We start from the raw sequence: 26,029 nt of genomic DNA on the forward strand, positions 1-26,029 counted from the left end.
CGAGAAGCGGGCAGTTTTCACTGCAATTGCCAGGGCTGCCAGGTTGTTTGTGCCAAAGGTGGACCAAGGACAATGGAAAAAGAGGAAGCAGGTGATACATCCTTGTTGCGATGAGAAACAAAATTTCAATGTCGTACACTTCCTTCAATGCTCAGATGTACAAGACTTGGTTGTTCAACAACAAGAAAAAGAAGGAAAGGAAGGACATGATAAAGTATGGGAGGAAATGGACACCTAGGATGGTGATCTACCAGGAGAATCGGGAAGAGGTGCTGAAGAGGATTGAGGATGAGTCTGGGGCAAAGCCAGGAGATCCTGGTATGTTCAAGCATTATTAGGCGGCTGTGAAGAGAGTCATGGCTGAATTGTCTGACGACGAGTTGGAGAAGGCAAAAGAAACTGCCAAAGAATGGTCCAACAACTGTCCTCCTCGAGATACAAGCACAGGTCACCCGTAAGAAGGGACCTGCATATATGGAGCACTTTCGAAGGAGATGTGGAGGCAGTGCGGGATGAGAGTGTTTGTGTTGTCAGCTTGGAAGAATGAACAGGGCGAGGTGCTGTTCGGGATGTGAGTGAATTTTACCTGTCATCGCAGATCTTTCAACCCAATATATTTCACGCAGGCATGATAATAGCGAGGCATTAGGAGATGGGGACAGCTTCATGAAGACAAAGGACTGGGAGGACATCGAGCCGGTGTGGCAGGAGTATGCGCAGGAACAGTTCGGTGAGTGTTTAAACTGTTGATACCCGGAGGGGTGTGTTGATGGTCTCTGTGATAGGTGCCGGAGCACGGGAAGGTGGCCGACAGATGAAGGGAGGTCGCAAGAGAATCCGAAAACCAGCCTTCGAGCTCGACACTGACGAGGATGGGATGCCGTTGCTTCCGGACATCACTGAAACAAAACTCAAGGAGAAGAAGGCCATAGTCAGGGCTTTTCTCACATCGCACTATCGTGAGTCAATCCTTGCTACATCTGGGACATTGTTGAATGCATCGACATAGGGATTTGTTCGGGGATCGACAAGGCAGTAGTGCCATGGAGCACCATCCTTCAATGCCAGGATGACTTTGTGTCATGAAGATATCTTCCGGCGGATGTCGACTTGAAGGAGCCTTCCAAGTTGCAAAATTGGGACACGAACTGCCCTCCTCAATTTCTGGTATGCTCGGCAGGAGAAAGGCGAAGGATCAACATTCACGTTCAAAGCATGGAAGAACAAAGATGGCGACATGGTAGCATCGGTCGTATCAGGTGGGTTGCCTTCCCATCGGACGGGTAAAGTCAAAAACACGCAAAGGGTAATCATCCGAAGCCCTAGGGATTCATCCTTCCGAACCCGACAGTGATTTCAGGGAATGACACTCATCATACGGATGATGATGATGATGATGATGATGATGATAATGACTCAGGCTGATGGTAGATCACCGAAAAGAGAACCAGAACCGGAGAAGGTCCTTCATCATCACATGCAGAGATGGCAATCCCACCGTCAATTCCAAAGCCTCGCCCAGTCAAGCCGGCAAAACGTGGTGCACTGCTGACATCGCGAATGGGAGACCTCCTGGCAGGGTTAACCAATGGCAACATTGGTGAGGTTGACGATGATGTTGCAATGGAAGGGAGGAAAACATCGCCGGCTCCAAAAAGGATGTGGGGAAAGAGAGCAGGTGATTGAGCTATTGGCGAGGACCACCCGGAGTAAGTCGATGCCAAAGCCATTAGACAGTACTCCTCAGGTGACTGGAGTGAGGGGAAGGAAGTGATGGACTTATCCCACACTGTCTCCCCTTATGTACATATCCATGTCATGCAATAGGAAGTAGGTTATTGGTGTGCTGGACTCAAAACATGGACCCAGTAATCAATACTCAGGCCTCGGTAGTCCTCGGATAGTGAATACATCGGAAATGGGAGTTCAATACATCCATAATTAAGTAGTTTACATGATGTGAGTGGGTTCATAAAAATTTGGAAGTTCACAGGTAATTTGTCTACTAACAGAAATTGTGTAATTTACATTTGAATTTGATCTTCAAACCTAAGAATGAGGGAATCTAATACCTTGAGCATTTTAGAAGTCAAACATTCAGCTCTTTGCAGCCTCCAGAGGTCTTCATCAGCTCTTCTGAGTTTGTCAGATGTTTCTGCCCAGGCAGTTCGGAATGGTCTCTCAGCCTCGAGTAGTTGTTGGATGGATGGGTCGGGAATATGTCCGTGTCGCTGTTTGTAATCCCGGACCCGATCTTGAATGGATTGAACTAAGAGACAAATTAGCAGAAGATAAATGATTATATCAGATACCTCACTGCCTATGTGATTGTAAGACTCAAATGGCCGGAGATCCTGGACCATGGCAAGCAATTCTTCATAAGTGACATCCGGGTGTGGCAAATCACGTTCGGGATATTTTGCAATCGCTTGGGAGATGAATCAGATCATCTTCAGGGCCTAAGTACATGTCTGGGTGAATGGGGGAAACCAGTTGATCAGGTTGGTCCGGAAGAGATTTATCTGTAAGGGTTTAGTAAACAGGGATGGTGAGATGTTTTGATTGACAGACCGGGGAATTCTGGCATAAAATCTTCATCAGGCCCGAGGTACAGGTCTGGGTGGATGGGTACATCTGGGTGATAAGGTTGGGCCGGAGGTGATGGATCTGTCAGGCTTTAGTAACCAGGGATGGCCGGACTTTTCATTTCAATGGATGGACATACCTGGGATCTCAGTCATAATATCTTCATCAGGCCCAAGGTAGAGATCCGGGTGGATGGCTAGACCCAGCATATCAGGTTGGGCCGGATGTGACTGATCTGCAAGATTTTTGTGTTAACATGCATTGTTAGATGATTTAAATAATACTCACCGTGCATCCCAGCCATCAGGTCATCCTCAGGCCCGAGGTATAGGTCCGGGTGAACCGGGAGGCCTGGTTGATCACATTGAGCTGGAGGTGAATGATCTGTGAGATTTGAGTGACCATGGATGATTAGATGGTCATCATATCAATTGATAAACTCACCGTAAATTAAAGAAAAGACCTCCGGACCATTGGATGACACAGAACATGATTCTGGGTCATCAGCTGGCCCAAGATTTAATTGATCTGAGGATGTCCGGTAAATTAATAAGGTATGATGGATGTTGAACATACCTGTTGACATCTGGGACATGGTTGATTCATCCACATCCATTGAGTTATATTCAGTGACTGGAGGGTCATTGAATCTAACTGTAGCAGGGGAGTTCATGTTCTGTGATGAACTGTCAACTGATTCACTGATTATTGATAACTTCGAAGTTGAACACAAGGCGCCAGCAATTGCCGAAAGTTGAACCACAACCAAACAAGGACAAACAATCAATGGAATTTTACATTGTTAATCACTGATCTTGTTTTTACTGAAACATCATCCTTGTGATAACTGATTTCAACCTGAATACAACTTGATTTCTACCTGATCTCAACACTTTCAACACTTTCAATTGAAATACCATGTCTGCTCCACTTGACACCTCTTTGACCAGCCTCAAGGAAATCACTGCCAAGATCATGGCCATCATCACCGGCGCTTGGCAGCTTCCTCCGGGCCACAGCCACTTTTCTCTGACAACCCAGGTCAGTACACTCGTGGTATGTAGCATTGTCATATTTTCTCCACTTCATTTCTTTCATCATCCGGGTAGGCCGATGCGGTCCAGCAATATGGGAGTGGTCCCTACCTTCCGGGTCTCGTGTGTTCGTGCTCGAGGGAGTTAATTTGTGTTCGGGGCATGACTCCTCAGGTCTGACCCAACGGGCACAGCATCGGGTACGACAATACCCATTTGTTGATGCACCCCTGGCACAGTAAGGTTCTTGCCTGGGAGGAGTTAGGTGATCACACCTTTGATCTCCTGGTTGTGTCCGGTCCTTCAGTAGGTCCAATTCCTGTGGATCTTCCACCCTCGCCTGTCATTGCCAGGCCTTCTACCAACCCTGCCTCCAAGTCCTGGGAGAAGGGAAAAGGTAAGGCAGTTGTCCCAGACCTGGAACCAGAAGTGGAAGGGAGTTGGAAGAGGAAGTCTCCAATGATTCCGGCACTTCCCTCCCAACCCCCAAAGTCCGCTATGAAGACTTGGAAGCAGGCAAAGACCACCGGCCTTGCCAAATTCAAGGTGTTTGTTGAGTTGGAAGATGAGGAGGACTTGGTCACTCAGGTATGTCCTCTGGTTCATCATTTCATTGTCTTACTCATTTTGTAGCCAATTTCGCGTGGGGTTCCGGAGGTCGTCCTCCCCCAGCTCTCCCCAGATGTTGCAAGGACGTCCGGATCACCTTGGTCACCCTGGAGCCCAAAGAAGAAACCCTTCTGGCGTGCTACGGTAAGTCGCACTTTTGCATCTGGCACTCGGGTGAGTCCTTACAATGTGCTAGGCAATTGCCGGCAAATGTCCAGAGGTCATTGAGCCCCCTCAGGCAGCTCCTGAACCTCCGGTAGAGACACCCCCAGTCATTGACACAGGTGATATACTCATTCCTGGACCCGTAAGTACACCATTGAGACTTGGTGTGTCTATGAACTGACATCTCGCACAGAACAACCCTTGCCAGGCTTGCCACAAGATGGAATGGCCCTGCAGGTTTGACAAGAGGACCGGCGCCCCATGCATGTCCTGCGTCTACTGCACCACCAAGAAGATCAAGTGCATCTTGGTGAGTATGGGAACCCCGCCGAAACACATTCGAGGTCAATCCATCACCCAGACCACCAGGAGGACCAGATCCAGGACCCCTTCCAAAGCTCCCTCCAAAGCTCCGGCCAGACATGGAGTCAATCTCGGGTCTCTTCTGTCACTCCTGGTCCATCTGGTGCCCAAACACCAAAGGTGCAAACACTGCGGTCGCAGCAAGACTGTCACTGCTTCCAATGGATTCTACACCTGCACCAGCTCGTAAGTCACCTGAATTTTCTATGTCCATCTGACATAATGTTCCACCTGTAGCAGTCCCGTCTTCGACTTCCGGAGTTCCTCGTTCAGCACTCGATGTGCCAATGCCGGATTTGCATGCCATGGCAATGGCGATTCAGGAGGGTGCAGCTCGAATTGCCGCTCTCGAGGAGCATGTTGTTGAGCAGGATGCTAAGATTGACACCCTGCAATGCCTTCATGAAGGCCTTTGACGCGAAATCATCCTCCGGCACCCAACATTTCCACTTCCAGACACCCAAGGTGATGCAACATCATTGTTGCTTCATCAACCAGTCCCTCCGGCCATGTCAACCCCCGCATCCGCACTTCCTCCTCTCATTGACCTGTCTATGGAAGGGATGGAGCCCAACCCCCCCAACATCCAGGATGAGTCTGCCATCGACGGACTCATATTTGAGCTCAACCAAATTTATCCTGAGGTTTCACAGACGCCCGGCGAAATTGTGAAACCGGAGGATCTGGGCAATCTTTTCCCAGAGTATGATTCAGTTGAAGAGATGGATGTTCAAGTGAAGGGTGAACCTTCTGGTGAGGATGTTGACATGACTACATAATTAGATAGTCATAAATGTATATGCAATGTTTTCAATCAATGTTACCTTTGTTATCATTGACTTATTGATTCACAGAGTGCCGATGCCCGAAACCAGAGGCTCAAAACACAACACAGTCACTGATAAGTTTCATGGTTTTGCAATGGGACCTCTGTGATGGTCAGGCAAGCCAAATCTCAAGCCCTGATACATGGAAGAATCAATGATGACCTGGAAGATTTTACCGAGACATCTGATACATGGAAGAACTTGCCCGAGCTCATTGTGATCCCATTGCCATCAAACCTCGGGGTTGATTGATGCAGACGCTTGATGGCAGAGGATCTCATTCCGCTGGAGATGTCCCTTCGCGAAGGGCAGGCAAATGATGCACTTCACAACCTCCGCATTCACTTGTGCAACAAGGCGGTCCTATTCCAAACGATGGTCAGGCAAGCCAAATCTCAAGCCCTGAAAACACGAGCCTGGTCACAGGTGACGTCAGTGCAACAGGCTGTCTCCCTATGTGCGAGTATATATACCAAGACCAGGATGCAAATTATGAAACTTGACAAGGGGCATGGCCAACTTCAGAAGTACAAACCCCTGCTTCGCGAGCAGCTCAAAGTCAGCACTGCCGTGGGTGATCCGAATGCCTGTGGTCAATGAAATGAATCCCTTGCATGGTTCTGGTCCGTCGAGGTCGACATGCATGGTCTGGATCAATCATGGAATGAGGAATGTGAGTTCCCTAATGCTCGACACGTCCGATGTTGAGCTGACCGAACGAATATGAAGTTTACCAAGTTCACTGGCTCCAGGCAAAGGCACTACGGGATTGATGGAAGGAAGAGCTGATGTTGGTCCAATTTGAGATGGATTGGACATGTAACTTTTTCTTGTGGAAAGCAGCCCAATGGGGTGACCGGATGCAGGAATCATTCACAAAATGACTTCCGGGTCATGCATGCTACTCCGGAAGGCAATCCCAAATGTATTCATTGCTGGTGCAGGACGCCCAGGCAGCGTTTCAACACCTGCAGACCGTTTTGATATATTCCCGAGATGAATGAATTGTTTATTGCCGATGGGATATAACAACCATTTCGATATACAAATTTAGTCCCGGGAATTGGCCGGGTCAGCCCATGTCGGAGTTTGAAAAATTTATCCATCCATCAGTGGATGATATCTTCACATCTGAACCAACTGTCATTGTCATTGCCAGTGTGATACTCCTGCATCAGCCATGCCTGAATTATACCGTTCCCCTGCATCCAATTCTGACAATCAGAATTCACTCAATGAGTACCGGCCCCTCACTCTCACTCCTGCAGACATTTCAGCTACTATGTCGATGTCTGCATCGCGCATCCATCTCCCAATATCAGGTGGAGGCTGCAAACAACAATCTTCCCCCTTTGGCTTGGATCAGGCACTTCAAAGCCGGGCTGCAATGGGAGATCACTGTAAGACCCTGACGACACTGGTGGTTAATACTGACATCTTCCACAGACTTTTGTCATGCCCATCCTCCAGTACTCAGCTGCCAGGAACATCATTTTGGTCATTCCCAGCCCTATTGCTCATATTCTTCATTTGATTCCTGGTCACACCTGGAACACAGTTCCAGATCACATCTTCTCGTATCACATCTGTGTGTTTCATGATGTTGCAGATCCCGGAGATCCATCCCTGATCGTATCCAGCTATGATACCCCATGGTGGATGGGAGAAACTGCAATCCCAAATGAACCATGGCAATGGGATCGGGTGATGACTTGCTGTATCTTTCACTACCAGCATTGGCTAGTAAGATTCTTATTCCATTTCCTTGATTCATGACTGATCTGCTCTAGGATGGCGTTGAGAATGATGGTCTGACAATTCTGGAGCAGGTGGATCATACCTCAGTTCCATCACTGATGGGACTGAGGTGGATTAGAGAACGCCTCCTGACATTACTTGAAGAGCAATGTGAGGGCATCCATGACAAGATGGCAGAGATACAAATCTATACTGCCATGCTGGACAGATTGAAGAGAGGCAGAGGAGAGTAGCTCTAGTCACTCAGTTGGAAATGTTGAAGTGCAAGTTGCATATGTGTTTTATGAGTACTGAAAATCGCTTGTAAACATTGCAATATCTAACATGATGTTATATGGCGAGTCCTGAAATAAACGGTGCAGATGTGCATCACCATGTCCTGACCACCGAGGTCCAGATGTTGAGTCCCGATTACCGGGACCCCATTACCGAACTCTGAATATTGAGTTTCGAGTTCTGAACGTTGAGTACCGAGCATTGAGTACCGAATGCTGACTGCCGAATATCGAACTCCGAGTTCCAGATCTCCATTTCCAATTCCTGACTCCCAGAATCTAACTACCGAGGTCCGAATATCGAGTGTTGAGTTCTGAATATCGATTACCGAGTTCTGGATATTGAGTCCCGATTACCGAGTTCCGAAACGTCGGGTACCAAGTGTCGAGTACCAAATGTTTACTGCTGAATATCAAACTCTGAGTTCCGGATCTCCATAACACATTCCTGACTCCCGGAACGTAACTACCCAGGTCCGAGTATCGACACCCGAGTGCCGAGACCCAATTACCGAACACCAAATATCGAGTGTCGAGTTCCAGATATTGAACTCTGAGTTCCGGATATCGAGTCCCGATGACCGAGTTCCGAAATGTCGGGTACCAAGTGTCGAGTACCGAATGTTTACTGCTGAATATCGAACTCCGAGTTCCGGATTCTCCATTACCGATTCCCGACTCCCGGAACATAACTACCAAGGTCCAAGTATCAACACCTGAGTGCCGAGACCCGATTACTGAGCTCCGAATATTGAGTTCCAAGGTCCGAGCGTCGAGTGCCAAATGTTGACTGCTGAATATTGAACTTCGAGTTCCGGATCTCCATTACCGATTCCCAACTCCCGGCATTTAACTACCGAGGTCCAAATATCAAGACCCAAGTGCCGAGACCTGGTTACTGAGCTCCTGGCCTTGATGACTGTCAATAGTATCTGAGTCTAAATACAATGATAGCCATCGCCCCAGTACCATTTTCAAATTTGTACAGCAGCATTCATACTTACATTTCTTTGCTTCTCTGTGCCCTTTTGACTTGTAGGTTCCTTTTGCAACAGACCGTTCTTCTTAGCATTGCCTAATGTAAGGTCAATGATATCATCTGCGCTACTCCAACCCAGGGCCGGCCTTTTCTAACTGCGCACCACAACTGAAACCCCACTCCCTCGCACTGAATGTGTTGGTGCTCGAGTGTCATCAAGAGACACGGAAGGCTCTGGACAGTTATTGTATGCATCCGCTATGGATTTCGGACCTCGAGTGTCATCAAGAGAGATGGTTTGTACTTGGTAGTCAAAAGCAGGTACTGATGCTGGTAATTACACTTTCTACTTGTTTCATCTTCCACATGGTGGTAGGGTTCGTCAATCCACCCTAGCCCATCTGCATGAGGGAACCCCGGCATAAATATGAACAGAGTCCCTCATATACCATGCCCACCCAACCCTATCCCCCTCCACCTCATGAACCCCATGTCTGAAAATCCAATCATACACCTGGGATCATACCCAAACTCGGCTTGGCATGCTCATCCGAGCATTAGAATAATTCCCCACAGTGGTGAGAATATCGAAGCATTCAGGAATTGATAAATGGTCTCGATGATATGGGGTTTGACGATTGGAAATGATGGATAGGGTGTTAAACACGGATGCCCAGTACTCCAGGATCTCGGACATTCTTGGCAGTTCCTTGCTTTCTGCCTGTTCTCCAAGGCTTGAAAATGTTTGTAACCCTGCCCAGTACTGCTCCGGATGCATGATCCTGAGTGCCACTGATGCGATGGCTGCCGGCCTTGCAATGGCATTTAGGATTCCCTCGGACAATGGTCCCTTTAATGATGCAGATACCTCCGGGTCCGCTAGATTCTATGGGATTGGTGTGCTCAACTACCGAAATCATCATCCTATCAAATCCTACCTTGTGCCCCTGTTGAAACCATGCCAGAGATAAATTAATGCACCTGGCAGCTAGGCCAACATCTTCCAAGTGGCATTTGAACCACTCCGGATTGGTTCGCCAATTCCCATCAACCTTCATACTTCTTTCCAGACTCGGAGACAGCAACTTCGGTGGCTGCCCAAATTTCCTTCTGTGGTTACCATTGGGTATTTAATATATATTGAGTAACAATCTATATCACACACCTGTGTTTCGGCTGTCAGGGTGTCTAGGAGGTACCGTGTGATGATGGTGCCGGACACATCTAGAATGGTGGCGGGTATGTCCACAAACCTTGTCCCCTCATGGCCAGGGAGGACATCTCTTAAGCAACTTCTCCTCTTTCTCCTCATTGTGCCCGGTGTTCTTTGGGGAGATCAATTTGCTATATCTTCCAATGTCGATGTTCATCTGAACTGTGATGAAGGAATTTGAATGATCAAATGAATTTTCTGAATCTGCAGGAAGACCCACTCAGATTTTTATATGCCTTTATGAGGCAATCTACCAATCGATCGCAGGCCATCACTAGATCAGTGTCTAGGTTAGGAGAAGGTATCACTGGGTCTCCTCCTGTCTTCTCTGCATTGAATTTCTGTGCAGTATATTCAGATGCCTCGTGAGTGACTGTCAGGGCCCAAGTGTGCCAGAGGCTTATTTGAATTGCAGAAGTGGAAGAACCATTAATGATGAAGTCAATCTTGGGAAATCAGAAGCTGAATGCTGGACGCCCAGAGGTTGGTGTTAAAGGGGGTGGAGATAGTCAGGATCAGATAAGGGAGCCAAAATACCAGATCATTGGAAGTGTGCTGGATATCAGATATTTGTTTGTTGACTCCCGGGGCTCGGATCTTGGCACACTTCACTCAAATTTTAGTAGTCGGAACTTGGCATTTGGTGTTCGGTAGGTGGTGAACATGAGGTTCTGATAAGAGAACCTTCCATGATGTTGGCTGTCGAAGATATATTACCACCTGTTGCTCAATGAAATACCCAATCATTGGAAGTGTGCTGGATATCAGATATTTGTTTATTGACACCCGGGTCTCAGAACTCGGTACGCTTCACTCAAATTTCGGTAGTCGGAACCTTGCTTCTCATACAGCAATGCAACAGTAATGAACATGCAGCTGCAGGAACTCATTACGCTTCACCTGAATTAGCTACTCAGCAATCAGTACTGCATTGTTTTACAATTATCATTCACCTGTGCCCACCTGTCTATATTATATACCACCCTCAGCCCACCCATCTGATATAATATATCCCTGGGCCCACCCGTGTATGTGATACAAGTACCCTCGGCTGACTGTCACGAGTACCTTTAACGAACCATTATTCTTTCCTGAATCTTCCTAAACGTCAATACACAGCGCCTAAGACAAACCCTAACCCTACCTTGAAAGCGTCTATCATTCCCGAAATACCTTTAGCGCCTACGACACGTGTCTTCGATGTGACTGATGAAGAAGACGAGTTCTTTGATTGTGATTAGATTAGATTAGATACGATAAAGATAAGATATGGTCACGTGATGCTTCTTTAATATTCTACGATGTTCTATGGTACGATTCCCTTTCTCTTTTATGATTGGCTAGTAGTTGTAACTCAGCTTCAATCTCCGTCTCAATAGTTGTATATAGTTAGCATGTCTTGGTAGATAGTTCCTTAGTTCAAACCTCTTGTATCTACATTGTAGCAATCCAAGACGTACTTGCTCCTTTCCTCTCTTGTCCGATAACCTCAGTTTGAGTCCTAGTCTTCGACCCAGCGTTAATTCGTTATTGGGTTGTGACACTGACCCACCTGTCTATCTGATACCCACCTACCTTGACACTCGGCCCACCCATCTAAGATAATATATATCTGGGCCCACCCATGTATGTGATAACAAGTACCCTCGGCCGGCCCACTCATCTATCTGATACCCACCTTCCTTGACACTCGGCCCACCCATCTAAGATAATATATATCTGGGCCCACCCCTGTATGTGACACCATGTACCCTCGGCCGGCCCACCCGTCTAATATAGTATATATCTGGGCCCACTCGTGTATGTAATGACAAGTACCCTTGGCATACCCGTCTCTCTGATACCCACCTACCTTGGTACACCCATCCACATAATATCCAACTACCTCAGCCCATCCGTCTATAGAATATTCATGTCCATCGGCCCACTCATCTACTCTACATATTCCACACATGGGCCCACCCGCCTCCATCGGAAATAATATCCCTCCCGGCCCATCTGTCAACATCGAGGATATACATCACATCAGCCCATCATCCGCTGGCCCATCTTATACGGGATATTATGTAGGTCGGGTGACCTGTATAATATGGAAATATGTTACTGTAATATGTGGCATGATGTGGGAATCATGCATGGACATGAATACTAGGTGACCCTCAAAAGACAAAGTCTGTTAGCTTAGTCTGCAGACTAGTCAACCAAAAAAGACCATGTTTCAAATCCTGCCAACCGCATTATTTTGAGACTGTGTTTCAATTCTCACCAAACACATTATTTTTGAGACCAGGTTTCAATTCCTGCCAACTGTATTATTTTTTTACCTACTTTTCTTTAGTGTATCTTTGCTAGTAGTATTTAGCTACATAGTCTTCTGTAGTGTTTCTTTACTTTACTTTTTCATTAGGAAGCTTTGACTCACCGGATACTTCATAAAATTATACCTACAGGGCATGATGTCATTATGATGTCATTGTTACAAGAACATCTAGACGCTTGGGCCCCTACTATTTTTCTCCTAATCCTCCTCGTATCAGCCCTCGCATCATACCCTTACCCCGACCTTACCCTTGTCATCCTCGTCATCCTCGCATTCCCTTTCGCCCTCTACCTGTCGCTTCAGCAAAGCCAGTACATTTGGCCGGATCCTTTCGCTGACGAAGCATACCCATGCTCCGTTTCACCACCTGACTGATCCTGCGGACAGTCCCCTTGCCCTTACCGTCCGGACGGTAACCTATGATATGATGCACGACGCATCCCCTTTGCCCTGTTCCCTTTTATGATCTCTGACTCGGTGCGCAGTCGCACATGCGACTGATACTTAGATCTGCAGTTGCACGATCGTGCCCCTGCGCGTTTCACTTCTTATTTTCGATCGTTGACTCACTTTCTTATCTAGCACGTTCTACCCAGATCGAACGTGCCTTCTTGTTATGGTCTTACCCTTTACCGATTGCCTCTCCCGGTAGTACGAGTTATCATCCACTAATACGTTTCCTGTCCTCTATATAAACTCGCTACCATGTACCATATTCCCTAACTTGAATCTACTTGGTTCTTGACCTCCTACTCTCACCAGAGTGATCCTTCTGCCTCACCAGCAGTCTATATTCTATCTTCTTATTTGCTCATCGCAGATAAGCCTATAGTCTCGACCTTTACTCATCGACTTCGTTGACGAGCAAAGCCCCTGTTAACTAGTTGGACTTCTGTCCTTCTAATTAACGACGATCCTTACGATTAACCTTCGGGTGTCGTAAGCCTAGGCCGATATAGCTTATCGTCTCGCATCTGCGTGACATAAACTACCCGATTTGGACATAGGTGTTAAATCGTACTTGCCGAAGACACGCCAAGTACGACCCCTAACCTTGGGCTAGCCCAAGGACGTCCACAGACCGTTGACGACACAAGCTCTGTTTGAGCGTCGCCAACAGATACTATCCAAGTCATAACAGTCATAAGGCTCCACAGATACTCCTGCAGGTATTCTGTTGAAAGATATTATGTCATCAAGCTCTAGAATATTCTACTCCACAATGACATCATCTATGATATCATTTCATTCTAGAATGTTCTGCTCCACAATGACTCATTCATGGAAAGTTCTGGAATCTTTTGCTCCACAATGATGTCATAGCTCCCTATTTTATTCTTTTATTAGGGTTTGACCCAATATTTTGATTGGTCCTCCTGTTTTTTGTTGTTTGTGAACCTAGGTTACTTTCCCACACTAAATGTATATAAGGAGAGCCAATTCTCTCCCAAAATAATAGATCTCCCATATTATTGGAACAAGACATCTCACTTGTTTGAGATCTCCCATTTGTGAACATCTGTCTGTCAGATATTTTGTTTACAAAGCAAGTGCCTTTGAAGTGAAACAAGTGCAGGGACACTGAATCCCTTGAGATTACATAAGTTTCTCACTATAGAGACTTGTGACATTTGAGACCAGCTTCCCAAATTCAGTTTTGTGAGACCAGCTTCTCACCATGTGTAACAAATTGACCAACTACGAGTTTTGGTCAATATCTTTGTATTATTGAGACCACGTCTCAACCAAGTAACATATGTTCAAGAGCACAGTCCAGAGCCTAGACGGTTTATCCTAGGCTAGTTCATTGTATATTTGAGACCAGCTTCTCACCACGTGTTACAAATTGACCAACTATGAGTTTTGGTCAAGGTGCCACCTCATCAATATCTTACTCCACTGTCTTTCAAACTATCAAGCAGTTTTTTTTGTTGCCCAATGGACGCATCCACATGTTCAAGTCATTGTGAAAAACATGAACAGCTATGTTTTTGAAAACATTGACAAGACCGCCCATGATGCAGACAATTCAGATGCTCAGGCTATGGGTATGGAGGATTGTACTGATGCACTACAGCGGGGTGATGGCCAACTTGGATGATGACAACTCAGATTCAGATGATGACAATGCAGCACAGGCAGCACCACCAGCCAGCATTGGCCCATCTGGCATCTATGATAGTGCACCAGCACTGCCCACTGCACCTCCTGCACCCTGCATTACCATTTCACCCAGTGTCACCACATCTGCCACTCATATCCCCACATCTCAGTCCATACCTACTGCCATTCAGAGAAACAGTGGTAGTCATTCTGGACTGATATTTTCTGCACCTTAGACTGCACCCACTACTGCACCTGCTCCCCAATCCCGCCCTGCTGCTATTCAAGTAGCAGTAGCATCTGTGGAAGGTGTGTCTGGTGAGGGTGAAGATACAAAGATCATGGCACAGAAAAAGGGGAGGAGAAAGGGCAAGGCAGTTGTGGCTAGCACAGACGTGGCCCCTCGCCGCTCTTCCTGCAATGGTGTTGCATAATACTGATATCAGAATTCTGGGCGTCATGAATGGTTAGTGCAGTCATACTATGTACTTACAGCTAATAGTCCTTTCGTCCATTAACAACATACTTTTTTGCTTGAAAACTGTCTGCTAGTCACTGTTTCATTTGATGAGAGCTTGCCTTGATCACCACTGACATTGTTGCAGACCGGTGGCACACACTCTTACTAGCCATTCGCTACTAACATCAACTCAATTAGCACAAATACCAGAGGTAAACCATACATTATCTCTCCAGACAAACTTCTTATATATTCATATTTCTTAAGACTCGGAACTTTTTATCCATGCCAGACTCACCACTGTCTCTCTCATCATACATCCCCCATCCAGCTTTGATTCAATGTCCTCTCCTACCACCCTCCTACCTCCATCGCCTGAAATTTCAGGTGGCATTAGAGCTGTTTGAGATTTTTAAATTGTAAGCATTTGAAGGCCTCATTGTCCTCTTCTACTACCCTCCTGCCTCTGTCACCTGAACTTTCAGGTAGTGTTAGAGCCGTTTGAAGGCCTCTCAGACCCCCCCTCCTGCAAGAAGGGGTGTTGCCACTCATGAGGCTGCTCCTCTCTCAGATTCTCCCCCTGATGGCACAGACAACCTACCACGATCTCCACCCTCTCCCAGTCCATCCCTCCTATCACCTGGCCCAGGCGCTGATACGGACAACAATCATGCTGCTGTTCAGGATCTGAATCACTCTCACTTCATTATTCTCAGTTATCCTCCCTCCTGCGTTGTCACAACCCAATAACGAATAAATGCTAGGGCAGAGACTAGGACTCAAACAAAGGTTATTGGACAAAAGGATGAGGAGCAAGTACATCTTGGATTGCTACAATGTAGATACAAGAGGTTTGAACTAAAGAACTATCGACCAAGACGTACTACCTATATACAACTATTGAAACTGAGATTGAAACTGAGCTACAACTACTAGCCAATCATAAAATAGGAAAGGGAATTGTACCATAGAACATCGTAGAATATTAAAGAAGCATCATGTGACCATATCTTATCTTATCGTATCTAATCTAATCTAATCACAATCAAAGAACTCATCTTCTTCATCAGTCACATCGAAGACACGTGTTGTGGGCGCTAAAGGTATTTCGGGAATGATAGACACTTTCAGGGTAGGGTTAGGGTTTGACTTAGGCGCTGTGTATTGACACTTAGGAAGATTCAAGAAAGAATAATGGTTCGTTAAAGGTACTCGTGACACGTGTTCACCCTCACCCAAGTCTTTCATTCATATTGTCCCACCCGCACCTGCTCGCTGTATAATAATTAATATAATGTTATAATAATAAATATTAATCAATTAAAATAAGTTGCCACATCATCGGAATCTGAATTTTCATGTCAACCTCTGACCATATTAATCACAGCAAGTCTGAATCATCACGGCCTCAACATCTCCTTTATTCTCTAAATTGTTTCATGTTGTCTCTGAATCACCCTTGCACTCTCTAATAATACTTCCCTGATATGGCGAGACCCCTGGACCAGGAGGCCTTCAATGGTCCACCTAACATTTAAGGTACAGCAATTCTAGCATGTGGAGCGACTATTAATTTTACATTGAGTCCTTTGCTCCTATCGACTCTCTAGGCTTGGTACGTTCCGTCCCCCCCAGCAATCCAAATCACACTCACCGTTCAGCCTTAGACTGCCTGACTGCTATCAATGTTTTACAACTAATCATTCACCAGTTCTCTTGATGATTCAGACCATCGTTCCCGCACCTTTCCATGCACCACCCACCCTGTGACAAATGAGAAAGTGCAGGTGTGTCATGCCTCTGTCCCAGAACCTATGGAAGCTGATGTTACTATCAGTCCAATCAGGATACCTACCTCCCTGCCTTCTTCAACATCGGGTACAGGGCTTTTGCCTGAAGCAGCTCAAAGCCCACCATCCAATTTCAAATATTTCCCCTCAATCAGCTCCAGCATTTCCTCATCGACCAGCAGCCTAGTGCACAATTGTTCTGCATGGAGCACACCCTTATGATTGCCACCTTCATCACATGGAGCACACCCTTACAATCACCGCCTTCATCGCATGGATCTCCATCCCTGCATAATGACACACCTATCTTGCGCACATCTAATGCCTCACTTTCTTTTGGATGCATGGATGTTCAGTCTGAGGAAGAGCTTTGGGGCCCGCTTGATTTAGATGAAATGGACAATGATATGAAGTTTGTGATTGAATTGAGTCTTGCAGAAGCACGCAGTCGAGGCAAGGTTTGAAAGTGTGAGTTGTTACGACTTGGATGGTATCTGTTGGCGACGCTCAAACAGAGCTTGTGTCGTCAACGGTCCGTGGACGTCCTTGGGCTAGCCCAAGGTTAGGGGTCGTACTTGGCGGGTCTTCGGCAAGTACGATTTAACGCCTATGTCCAAATCGGGTAGCTTATGTCACGCGGGTGCGAGACGATAAGCTATATCGGCCTAGGCTTACGACACCCGAAGGTTAATCGTAAGGATCGTCGTTAATTAGAAGGACAGAAGTCCGACTAGTTAACAGGGGCTTTGCTCGTCGACGAAGTCGATGAGTAAAGGTCGACTATAGGCCTATCTGCGATGAGCAGATAAGAAGATAGAATATAGACTGCTGGCGAGGCAGAAGGATCACTCTGGTGAGAGTAGGAGGTCAAGAACCAAGTAGATTCAAGTTAGGGAATATAGTACATGGTAGCGAGTTTATATAGAGGACAGGAGGCGTATTAGTGGGTGATAACTCGTACTACCGGAAGAGGCAATCGGTAAAGGGTAAAACCATAACAGGAAGGCACGTTCGGTCGAGGTAGAACGTGCTAGATAAGAAAGTGAGTCAAAGATCGAAATAAGAAGTGAAACGCGCAGGGGCACGATCGTGCAGCTGCGGATCTAAGTATAAGTCGCATGTGCAACTGCACACCGAGTCAGAGATCAAGAAAGGAAACAGGGCAAAGGGGATGCATCGTGCATCATATCATAGGTTACCGTCCAGACGGTAAGGGCAAGGGGACTGTCCACAGGATCAGTCAGGTGGTGAAACGGAGCATGGGTATGCTTCGTCAGCAAAAGGGTCCGGCCAGATGTACTGGCTCTGCTGAAGCGACAAGTAGAGAGCGAAAGGGAATGCGAGGATGACAAGGATGACAAGGGTAAGGTCGGGGTAAGGGTATGACGCGAGGGCCGATACTAGGAGGATTAGGAGAAAAATAGTAGGGGCCCAAGCGTCTAGATGTTCTTGTAACATGAGTCTTGTAATACGAGTCACCGAACCATTATTGCTACTGCAGATTCAGAGTAGAATATATACCCAACAATACAATTTATTAGCTGAAACAATCTCAAATTGACCTTTACAACACAGTTTAAAATGCTCACTGCGATGCCGAACATGAACATAACAATGCCACAAAATGGTTGCAATACGCATTTTGACTCAAATTGTGACCACCATTGGAATTAGGGTCATAATGCCATTTTATGATTAAAATCGAAATTGTGACCGAAATGGGAATGTTCATCGTGATGCACTTATAATGGTCATCAAAATGCTGACTGTTTGATCAAAATTGGATCAGAATCAGGCCAGACCATTAAGGCATTTTAATCAATCAAAATGCCGTGATAAAAGTTCCGACATCACTTTGGGGTCCACTAAACTTCATATGAAATGACTTTTTCGTACATAACAATTTGACCCAGATCTGATACCATCTCCTATATTTCCCGGAAATCTCATGCCATTTCTGATATATACTCACCAGTGACTCCAAATAAACAATATGCTTCAAGGTGAGTGGCCACGTCAGTGGGCGCCTGTTGCAGGGCAAGCTGAAAATAGTCTCCAATATGGTCGTCCGACATGTACACAAAAGGATGCGAGTAATGATCAGTGTCACCACACACTGCTATCAAGAGGCTATAGCATCCTGTATGATCTGACAGTGCTGTGAGATACCAGACATAGACTTTAGCATGTAAGGAAAGATGGTCATTTGTCACTTACTTCGTTAGAGATAGATTTGAGAGCAACACACTGTGTCGTGGAATGTGTTGATAGGCACATTATTAACACCTGTGCATTTGTTAATACGGTGCTTCTGAAGCAACATCATCGCCTCCTCAGTAGCAGCTTTCTTGTCATCATGATTCATGGCTTTCCAATTGACAGAAATTTCCCCCACTAGTTTGGTAGCCTTATGGCGAGGCTCATTTTCAGGTAGTGCTTCAGAGTACAGACAGGTCAGCAAAAAATGTAGTATCATCCTTGTAGAATGTACCTTCATTGTACTTTTTCACTTCAGCTCAGAGGTATGTGTTCCACGGATTACACACCCTCTAGGCATTTGGTCATATGTGATGTCTGGATAATGGCTTCATAGTACATCTTGTGCTTCAGCAAGTGCGGTGTGATAATCTGTCTTCCTCTTGAGGCGCTTCTCAGCAAGAGCTGTTACAAGAACATCTAGACGCTTGGGCCCCTAACATTTTTCTCCTCATCCTTCTGGTATCAGCCCTCGCATCATACCCTTACCCCAACCTCACCCTTGTCATCCTCGTCATCCTCGCATTCCCTTTCGCTCTCTACCTGTCGCTTCAGCAGAGCCAGTACATCTGGCCAGATCCTTTCGCTGACGAAGCATACCCATGCTCCGTCCCATCACCTGACTGATCCTGTGGACAGTCCCCTTGCCCTTACCGTCTGGACGGTAACCTGTGATATGATGCACGACGCATCCCCTTTGCCCTTTTCCCTTTCTTGATCTCTGACTCAGTGCGCAGTCGCACATGCGACTTATACTTAGCTCCGCAGCTGCACGATCGTGCCCCTGCGCGTTTCACTTCTTATTTCGATCTTTGACTCATTTTCTTATTCAGCACGTTCTACCTCGCCCGTGTCTCAACTGCGAATGTGCCTTCCTTTTATGGTTATACCCTTTACCGATTGCCTCTCTTGGTAGTACGAGTTATCACTCACTAATACATCTCCTGTCCTCTATATAAACTCGCTACCATGTACTGTATTCCCTAACTTGAATCTACTTGGTTCTTGACCTCCTACTCTCACCAGAGTGATCCTTTCTGCCTCACCAGCAGTCCATATTCTATCTTCTTATCTGCTCTTCGCAGATAAGTCTTTAGTCTTGATCTTTACTCATCGACTTCGTCGACGAGCAAAGCCCCTGTTAACTAGTCGGACTTCTGTCCTTCTAATTAACGACAATCTTACAATTAACCTTAGGGTGTCGTAAGCCTTGGCCGATATAGCTTATCGTCTAGCACCCGCTTGACATAAGCTACCCGATTTGGACATAGGTGTCAAATCTTACTTGCTGAAACCTTGCCAAGTAAGACCCCTAACCTTGGGCTAGCCCGAGGACATCCTCGACCGTTGACGACACATGCTCTGTTTGAGCGTCGCCAACAGATACCATCCAAGTCATAACAAGAGCTTTTTTTTCAGCTGCCAATTGCTTTGCTATTTGCTTTCTCTTCATTTGTGAGCGCCATGGTGTGCACTGACTGACTTTTGTAGTCTTAATATAGTGTTGAGTGCTGTGCAGAGACAGACAAGCCATGTTGAACGGGGAATAGTGTTTGATACAAATGAGAAATCAGCAGTAGTATATATGTAAAAAATGAAGCAAACAATAAGTGAAAATTAGTACACAGCTTCGTAATCCTCATACCCAAAATCAGAGCCGCTGATGAGTTCATATATGTAAATGGCCTCAGCCTGAGACATGCCCCTTGGGCAGACATACTTGATAAAATCCGACGCACAGTATGCCTCCTTAAATGCAAGTAGGATGTGAAAGACGGCACTGCCCTTATAGCTATGAGCATCAAGGTACTTTTCTGCGGCCATGCCAAGAAGGCCACTGGGTGGGTATTCTTCACTGTCATGAATGCTGGGATCAGGTGGGCCATATTCTTCTCCAACAACTCCAGCAAGGGATCGGATGAAACAATAAATCTGGCAAGGCTCGGGATTGGTGGGCTGTGTGACAGACAGTCTTGCCATTGTCCTCAAGGAACATGAAGGATCTGTGGGGGACGTTGGAGCGTGCAATGGTAGCAATGTTGGTTGGGTGGGTGTGCGTTCATTTCCTCTGGTGAGCATGAACTTGAACTCAACAGCCTCAACAAACATCCTAGTTTTCTTGAACTTCCGCACTTGTTGTCCGCTCACTTGCTGAAATGCCCCTTCCCTATACTGCAGTTAGATAATCATCAGTAGAGACAATGCGTAGTACTCACCAGGTAAGGTATATTCCAACATTCCTACCGCACACAACAGGGTAAAATGGCATGTGATGCGAAAATATTGCCTTGAGGGCCTGAGACTGTAAGAGAGAGTCCATCATGCTGATTGGTGGTACTTGTTGGCTGAGCAATTTGATAAAAGGCTGCAGGGTCATGACATGTTCAGCCTGTTTGGTAGTTTCGCATGCAACAACCAGTGACCATGCTGGTCATGTTGTCCTGGTGAATGGGCTTGTAATGATTGTATCAGCCTCAATTTCTGGCAAGATCAAGCAATCTACTCACTAAATAGTCACTATGCCAGGTTCTCAGTCACCCAATACAGCGAAAACAGCCATTGTTGAAGCTAGTGAGTGGTGGTGCACGGACAGTGAGCGTGATGTTCAGGAGTGAAGTTATGTAACCACACATGGTCAACAAAGTCACATGTACATTCAAGTAAAAGACTTACAGTTGAAACATAGTGCCTGCGAGAGCACAGGGCTTTATGAATATTAGGAATGTGATGGTAAATATAAATAGCATCTAAATAAATAAAAAATTGAAAAAAACGGTCCGGAACTGGGGGACTTACCTTGCTCATCATGGTGAACAGCGAGCGCAGACTATTGGTGATGAGTGCACATCATGGGAGGTGCCAAAAGTGTGGGGATCACATTGCTGACATAGCTGACATTACCATCGGCAGCCTCCAGTAATAGCCTTGTTAATAGCCTTGTTATGTTAGCAAGTGTTTAGGGAATAAACCATTTATTTGTAGTATTACTGGCAGTGAGTGAGATAGCGAAGATCATATGCTAACTAGGATGCCATTCCCACCCCATTATGGCAATCTAATAAGCTCCGAATTATGTGAGGTTGAGGTGCACACACCTTGAACTTGACATCGTAAGAATTGAGCACACCTATTGCCAAACTGGCCTAAGTTAATTCAAGTCTCTCACTCACACGCTTACGGGGTCCTTGTCCGGACATTTCCGATGCGCAAGTTTTGCGATTCCGCACAGTTTCAGAATCCTGTAATTTGGAAGAAATGTGACTGCATCCTCTGAGCCTGAGAGGTAGGTCCACTCGCAACAAGGAACTCTACTACTGACATACGTGTTCCATTTTCTCATTTGATTATTCTTAGCCATATTCAGAAGCCTGAGCCAGCCTTGAGATTATCCATCCAATGATAATTGACGCAACGCTCACCCATTTCCGTAACAGCCGAAGATGAACTCATATCTGGCATGTTGATATGTCTCGATGGCGAAATTTGGTGATGATTCTCTCGACTCAGAAGGCAGGGCAGAATTGGGAGAATGTGGCAGCATTAGGATGAACACAGGCTCCCTACATCGTCCAAGTCTGGAGGCCGTCTTCTCGATTCCCTCGTCGAAAGTAGGTTCATGAAGATATTAATGCCGGCGTTGTCAAGCAGTTTTTTCAAATGTGTACCACTTGTAAGTCGCAATAGTCTTTAGTGACGCCAGCTGCAATCTTAAAGGTCCAGGATCTATCTTACTTGACAAACAGTTTGTATAGTGGTAGATCTGATATATGTTGAGTCTCCCCATGCTGTCGGGCAAAGCCGATATTGATTTCGTACAGGGTGGAATGGATATTGCAGATCCGAAACTCGCACATCCCTCGCACGTTGCTCTTGTTGGTGGCACGTTTGTGCACAGGTTGGCTCTTTAAGTTCTGGGTTACGGCGTCTTGTCGAGAGCGGGGAACAAAGGACGACGACTATCATTCACGCGCAATAGGACTCAGGAGCAACTCCATATCATATTCGGTTCTTTCCGCAGTGCATACTCTTCGATGCACGGATCATGTCATGTGTAGTCATACCTGCTATAACAACACAGTGCGCATCCATTCCTTCGCCTCTCCGAGTCATTCATACTAGTACACCAACTATGCGGCCTGTGATAGTCTTTTCCCTCCGGTCTTGGGGTGTTGTGTGTTCAACGGTGGTACAGGTATGTGCATGTGACTTTTTTTTTTAAAAAAAAAATCTCATCGGAGTCAGGCTGTATAATTATGTGCGTGAGTGCTTTTTGTCACTGGCAGAGCATGGTTCAGAGTTCTGCCAATGGCAGAACTGCTTCAATTAGTTCTACCCATAATACTAGTACTAAGTACATTCTTCCTTCAGACCGGTAGAACTAGTCTTCCTAAAAATTCATCTGTTTACATACAGTCCAAGAAATGAAACAGCGTAAGAAAGATTCATGCGGGATGATATTTTGAAACACGAGCGCGTGAACCGCTACACTGAAAGAAAGAGATGTCCGAATTCAAGGAACCTGAATGGGTCATACTAGTCTAGTTGCATGTTTGAAAATGGATTGCATATGGACGAGTTCTTCCTGCCGCGTCACCCGGTCCACGAAAAATAATATCCAGCACAAAGTATAAAAAACCGTCTTTCTTTCGACTGTCTCATTCAGATCGTTCTGAACCCATATCACATCTCCAGTCTCACAAACAATGCGTATCTTCTCTGTCCTCGCAGTTGCTGCCGCTTTGATGGCATCAGTAGTATCCGCCTCTCCCACATTCAAGTTCATGACCCGTGATGAGTCTCCTACCGGAAAGGGCCATTGCCCTGGAACTTGCAGCAACCCCTTGCAATCCTGCTGCTCTAACCAGCATTGCCGGAGATATGGCGGCTCCGTTCTGTGTGTGCCAAATGTCGAACTTGAATAAGTGTCATGTCGCGACAGTGAACTATGGTGAGTTGTGTTTCTACTTCAATGAACATCGGTGCCGATGATGGCTTATGGCACGATATCAGGGTTACTACTAGCTTGATGAACGTTTTGCTTCTCACTGCCGCTCGAGCAATCATTGGAGTCTTGGAATAGGAGGAAATCTCAGATACTCGAATCCATAGAATGTGACTAAAGAGTTTTGCAGTCGGTGTATATCGAAAGTTGTGATTGTTAAACTGCGAAAGTTCAAGTTCAAGGTCCAGAAATTTGAAATGGCAAATATCTGGTCGCTGTGAGCTTTGATCCAACCAATTTTGAACCAATTCCGGAAATTTCTAGGTATTATTTTTAAAAGGCCTGGCCAATTCTAAAATATCAACTTGACTTTACACGGCATTTGTCATACCGGGTTAACTGGTTTTCGGTGATGAGTTCTCTCAGCAGGAGTCGGAAGATAATATTACAAAAGTCAGCCACCAGCGGACTCTAACTGGCTCCTTGGTCATCTCAGTCCTGCTGGCCCGTCAAAACCAAAGACATGGTTGTGAATCAGCGGACAAGCTTTCAATAGATCGTCGCCTTGGCAATCATCTCTCTTGTGCTAAGCAGTCTGCACAGGGAGACTTCCTGCGCAATATGACTGATACGTTTTTGGGAGATAAAGCCCTTGCAACGATCAACAGTCTCCCCTACTATGCGATGCTCATGTGGTGGTGGGTGAGATGGATACTTTCCGACTAGGGCTAATGACGATTACCGTTCCTCTTACTAGGACAACTTACTTCTCAATCCGAGTCGCACCGCTGTACAACGTGTTCAAGTCTACAACAATGACCATGCTGGCATTGATTGTCAGTGAATCCGTGGCTGTTGCTATTTTTATATCGTGGCTCATCTGGGCAGCAAGAGAGCTAGATATCTTCAAGCGACTGGTTAGGCTCGTATTATCCGCCAGGGCCCAGGAGGCACATCTTAGCACACTTTGGGGTCCACTAAACTTCATATGAAACGACTTTTTCGTACATAACAATTCGACCCAGATCTGACTATATTTCCCGGAAATCTCGCGCCATTTCCGATATGCAAAGAACTGTAAGCATGGACCGATTTTTTTTCCTTATGTGCGTCGATCATGACTAAAAAATCACCAGTAACTCGCGCGTCAGTGTCAACGGCCATAATGACATCGTGAAGGCAATAATACGACTCACATGGATGCAGTACCAGAAACCGCTCTGCAATGCAGGTGAGTCATGTTATCAGGTCCAGAAAAATGCTGATACTCACGCATCTCACCCATGGGCAGTCTTCAGTTGCGTGCTTAGTGCAATCAGTGTGATACCAGCAAGCTCTGTAACATTGAGGGTTGAAAGGGTTATCTGCAACACTAGTAGCTGGCATGGCAGAGATTGATGGTACTAAAGCAGCAATGATTGCGAGGACAGTTGCAGAGGAGAAACGCATTGTTTGCGACTCGTGTGTGTGGAATCAGGTAATTCTGAAGCGGACAGTAGGAAGACAGCTGGATTTTATATTGTTTCCTGGACTTATCGTTGCGCAGATTCGGATGTGCCTTCGAACGTATACGTTCTCAGCAAAATGAACCCCTCAGCCCTATCTAAGCACTTCGCCGATCTCATTGGCGCGCTGCTACGTAGACACAGCTCACTGATATTCCAATTGAAATCGGGCCACGTCCCACTCAACAAGCACCTGCACCGAATCTCGAAATCCCCCATGTCCATATGCCCAGCATGCAGACAGAAAGAAGAATTAGTCCATCACTTCATCCTGGAATGCCTAGCATACACACCCGCCACCGCAACGCATTGAGAGCATCGTTGAAAACCAGAGCCCGCGACCTGAACAGTTTGCTCAACAACAGCAAAGCAATCAAGAAACTCCTCACATTCATTTCCAAGACCAAGCGCTTCGAAACCGCCTTCGGCGATATCAACCCACCCGCTACCCCCAAAAGAAATACCTAGTAAGCTCACAGGTTGGCCCCACCCTCGCCAATCACCCTCGGACGCCGTCAGCAGGCTCCACCGTCCCCGCATAGGCCAGGACCATTACTAAAGTACAATATATAATAAACAGAACATACGATTTGAATACAGTAGATTACACGCATGTAATGTCCAACATAGGGCACCGCCCCAACGGGCACAAAACAAGGATCCAAAAAAAATGTATACATTTTGCCATTCGTTGTTGCTGTTGTGGGGAAGAGCTGGCATTGCCAATTAACCAGACGGCAGAACCTCCCCGGTCTACTTCTGCCACTACATAATGCCAGTGTATGGCCAGTTTCCTCTCAACTTTTATCAGCCCTCCAACATATAATCATTACTGACACTACTT

General features: G+C 46.1%; 10 protein-coding genes across 10 annotated transcripts; 6 read left to right on the plus strand and 4 right to left on the minus strand.

The window, feature by feature from the left end:
• Positions 1–128: 128 nt before the first annotated feature.
• Positions 129–1,086, plus strand: EDB93DRAFT_1254799 (uncharacterized protein; the record flags this gene model as incomplete). The annotated part of the gene is made up of 4 exons (XM_041453679.1): positions 129–318; positions 599–730; positions 786–959; positions 1,010–1,086. 4 exons carry the CDS (start codon positions 129–131, stop codon positions 1,084–1,086), a joined length of 573 nt encoding a protein of 190 aa, XP_041303166.1.
• Positions 1,087–1,373: 287 nt separating this feature from the next.
• EDB93DRAFT_1254800 (uncharacterized protein) lies at positions 1,374–3,181 on the minus strand (the record flags this gene model as incomplete). Its single annotated transcript, XM_041453680.1, has 8 exons — positions 1,374–1,751; positions 2,073–2,269; positions 2,318–2,428; positions 2,572–2,667; positions 2,726–2,821; positions 2,875–2,970; positions 3,031–3,114; positions 3,163–3,181. The coding sequence occupies 8 exons, from the start codon at positions 3,179–3,181 to the stop codon at positions 1,374–1,376; spliced, it is 1,077 nt and encodes a 358-aa protein (XP_041303167.1).
• Positions 3,182–3,504: 323 nt separating this feature from the next.
• EDB93DRAFT_1107536 (uncharacterized protein) lies at positions 3,505–5,536 on the plus strand (the record flags this gene model as incomplete). Its single annotated transcript, XM_041447734.1, has 9 exons — positions 3,505–3,627; positions 3,696–3,743; positions 3,864–4,208; positions 4,254–4,373; positions 4,426–4,536; positions 4,588–4,704; positions 4,739–4,943; positions 4,995–5,084; positions 5,214–5,536. 9 exons carry the CDS (start codon positions 3,505–3,507, stop codon positions 5,534–5,536), a joined length of 1,482 nt encoding a protein of 493 aa, XP_041303168.1.
• Positions 5,537–5,872: 336 nt separating this feature from the next.
• Positions 5,873–6,184, plus strand: EDB93DRAFT_1066560 (uncharacterized protein; the record flags this gene model as incomplete). The annotated part of the gene is made up of 1 exon (XM_041444911.1): positions 5,873–6,184. A coding segment is annotated over one exon (312 nt), but the record flags the coding sequence as incomplete, so codon positions are not given.
• Positions 6,185–6,819: 635 nt separating this feature from the next.
• EDB93DRAFT_1254803 (uncharacterized protein) lies at positions 6,820–7,575 on the plus strand (the record flags this gene model as incomplete). The annotated part of the gene is made up of 3 exons (XM_041453681.1): positions 6,820–6,984; positions 7,031–7,327; positions 7,375–7,575. The coding sequence occupies 3 exons, from the start codon at positions 6,820–6,822 to the stop codon at positions 7,573–7,575; spliced, it is 663 nt and encodes a 220-aa protein (XP_041303170.1).
• A 1,403-nt stretch (positions 7,576–8,978) lies between these two features.
• Positions 8,979–9,401, minus strand: EDB93DRAFT_1093242 (uncharacterized protein; the record flags this gene model as incomplete). Its single annotated transcript, XM_041446497.1, is given in 2 exon segments — positions 8,979–9,110; positions 9,123–9,401. Coding segments are annotated over 2 exon segments (411 nt in total), but the record flags the coding sequence as incomplete, so codon positions are not given.
• Positions 9,402–14,114: 4,713 nt separating this feature from the next.
• EDB93DRAFT_1107539 (uncharacterized protein) lies at positions 14,115–14,666 on the plus strand (the record flags this gene model as incomplete). The annotated part of the gene is made up of 2 exons (XM_041447735.1): positions 14,115–14,366; positions 14,469–14,666. The coding sequence occupies 2 exons, from the start codon at positions 14,115–14,117 to the stop codon at positions 14,664–14,666; spliced, it is 450 nt and encodes a 149-aa protein (XP_041303172.1).
• Positions 14,667–15,033: 367 nt separating this feature from the next.
• Positions 15,034–15,442, plus strand: EDB93DRAFT_1254805 (uncharacterized protein; the record flags this gene model as incomplete). Its single annotated transcript, XM_041453682.1, has 2 exons — positions 15,034–15,093; positions 15,209–15,442. 2 exons carry the CDS (start codon positions 15,034–15,036, stop codon positions 15,440–15,442), a joined length of 294 nt encoding a protein of 97 aa, XP_041303173.1.
• A 4,913-nt stretch (positions 15,443–20,355) lies between these two features.
• Positions 20,356–21,115, minus strand: EDB93DRAFT_1254807 (uncharacterized protein; the record flags this gene model as incomplete). Its single annotated transcript, XM_041453683.1, has 2 exons — positions 20,356–20,905; positions 20,955–21,115. The coding sequence occupies 2 exons, from the start codon at positions 21,113–21,115 to the stop codon at positions 20,356–20,358; spliced, it is 711 nt and encodes a 236-aa protein (XP_041303174.1).
• Positions 21,116–24,056: 2,941 nt separating this feature from the next.
• EDB93DRAFT_1174166 (uncharacterized protein) lies at positions 24,057–25,210 on the minus strand. Its single transcript, XM_041450446.1, has 5 exons — positions 24,972–25,210; positions 24,817–24,911; positions 24,438–24,757; positions 24,135–24,378; positions 24,057–24,089 (listed from the first exon to the last, which is right to left on the minus strand). Exons 1-3 carry the CDS (start codon positions 25,127–25,129, stop codon positions 24,444–24,446), a joined length of 567 nt encoding a protein of 188 aa, XP_041303175.1. The 5' UTR covers positions 25,130–25,210; the 3' UTR covers positions 24,057–24,089; positions 24,135–24,378; positions 24,438–24,443.
• Positions 25,211–26,029: the final 819 nt, after the last annotated feature.

The sequence above is a fragment of the Suillus bovinus genome (genome assembly GCF_016758785.1).
Source record: "Suillus bovinus strain UH-Sbo-P2 chromosome Unknown EDB93scaffold_80, whole genome shotgun sequence".
Taxonomy (NCBI): domain Eukaryota; kingdom Fungi; phylum Basidiomycota; class Agaricomycetes; order Boletales; family Suillaceae; genus Suillus; species Suillus bovinus.

What these genes read in the sequence shown, in the direction of transcription:
- EDB93DRAFT_1174166 (XM_041450446.1), bottom strand. Translation starts at nt 25,129, where the DNA reads ATGCGTTTCTCCTCTGCAACTGTCCTCGCAATCATTGCTGCTTTAGTA. An exon ending in ACTAAGCACGCAACTGAAGA is followed by an intron (nt 24,912 to 24,971) that starts CTGCCCATGGGT and finishes AACATGACTCAC; the next exon opens with CTGCATTGCAGAGCGGTTTC. An exon ending in TGACACTGACGCGCGAGTTA is followed by an intron (nt 24,758 to 24,816) that starts CTGGTGATTTTT and finishes GTCCATGCTTAC; the next exon opens with AGTTCTTTGCATATCGGAAA.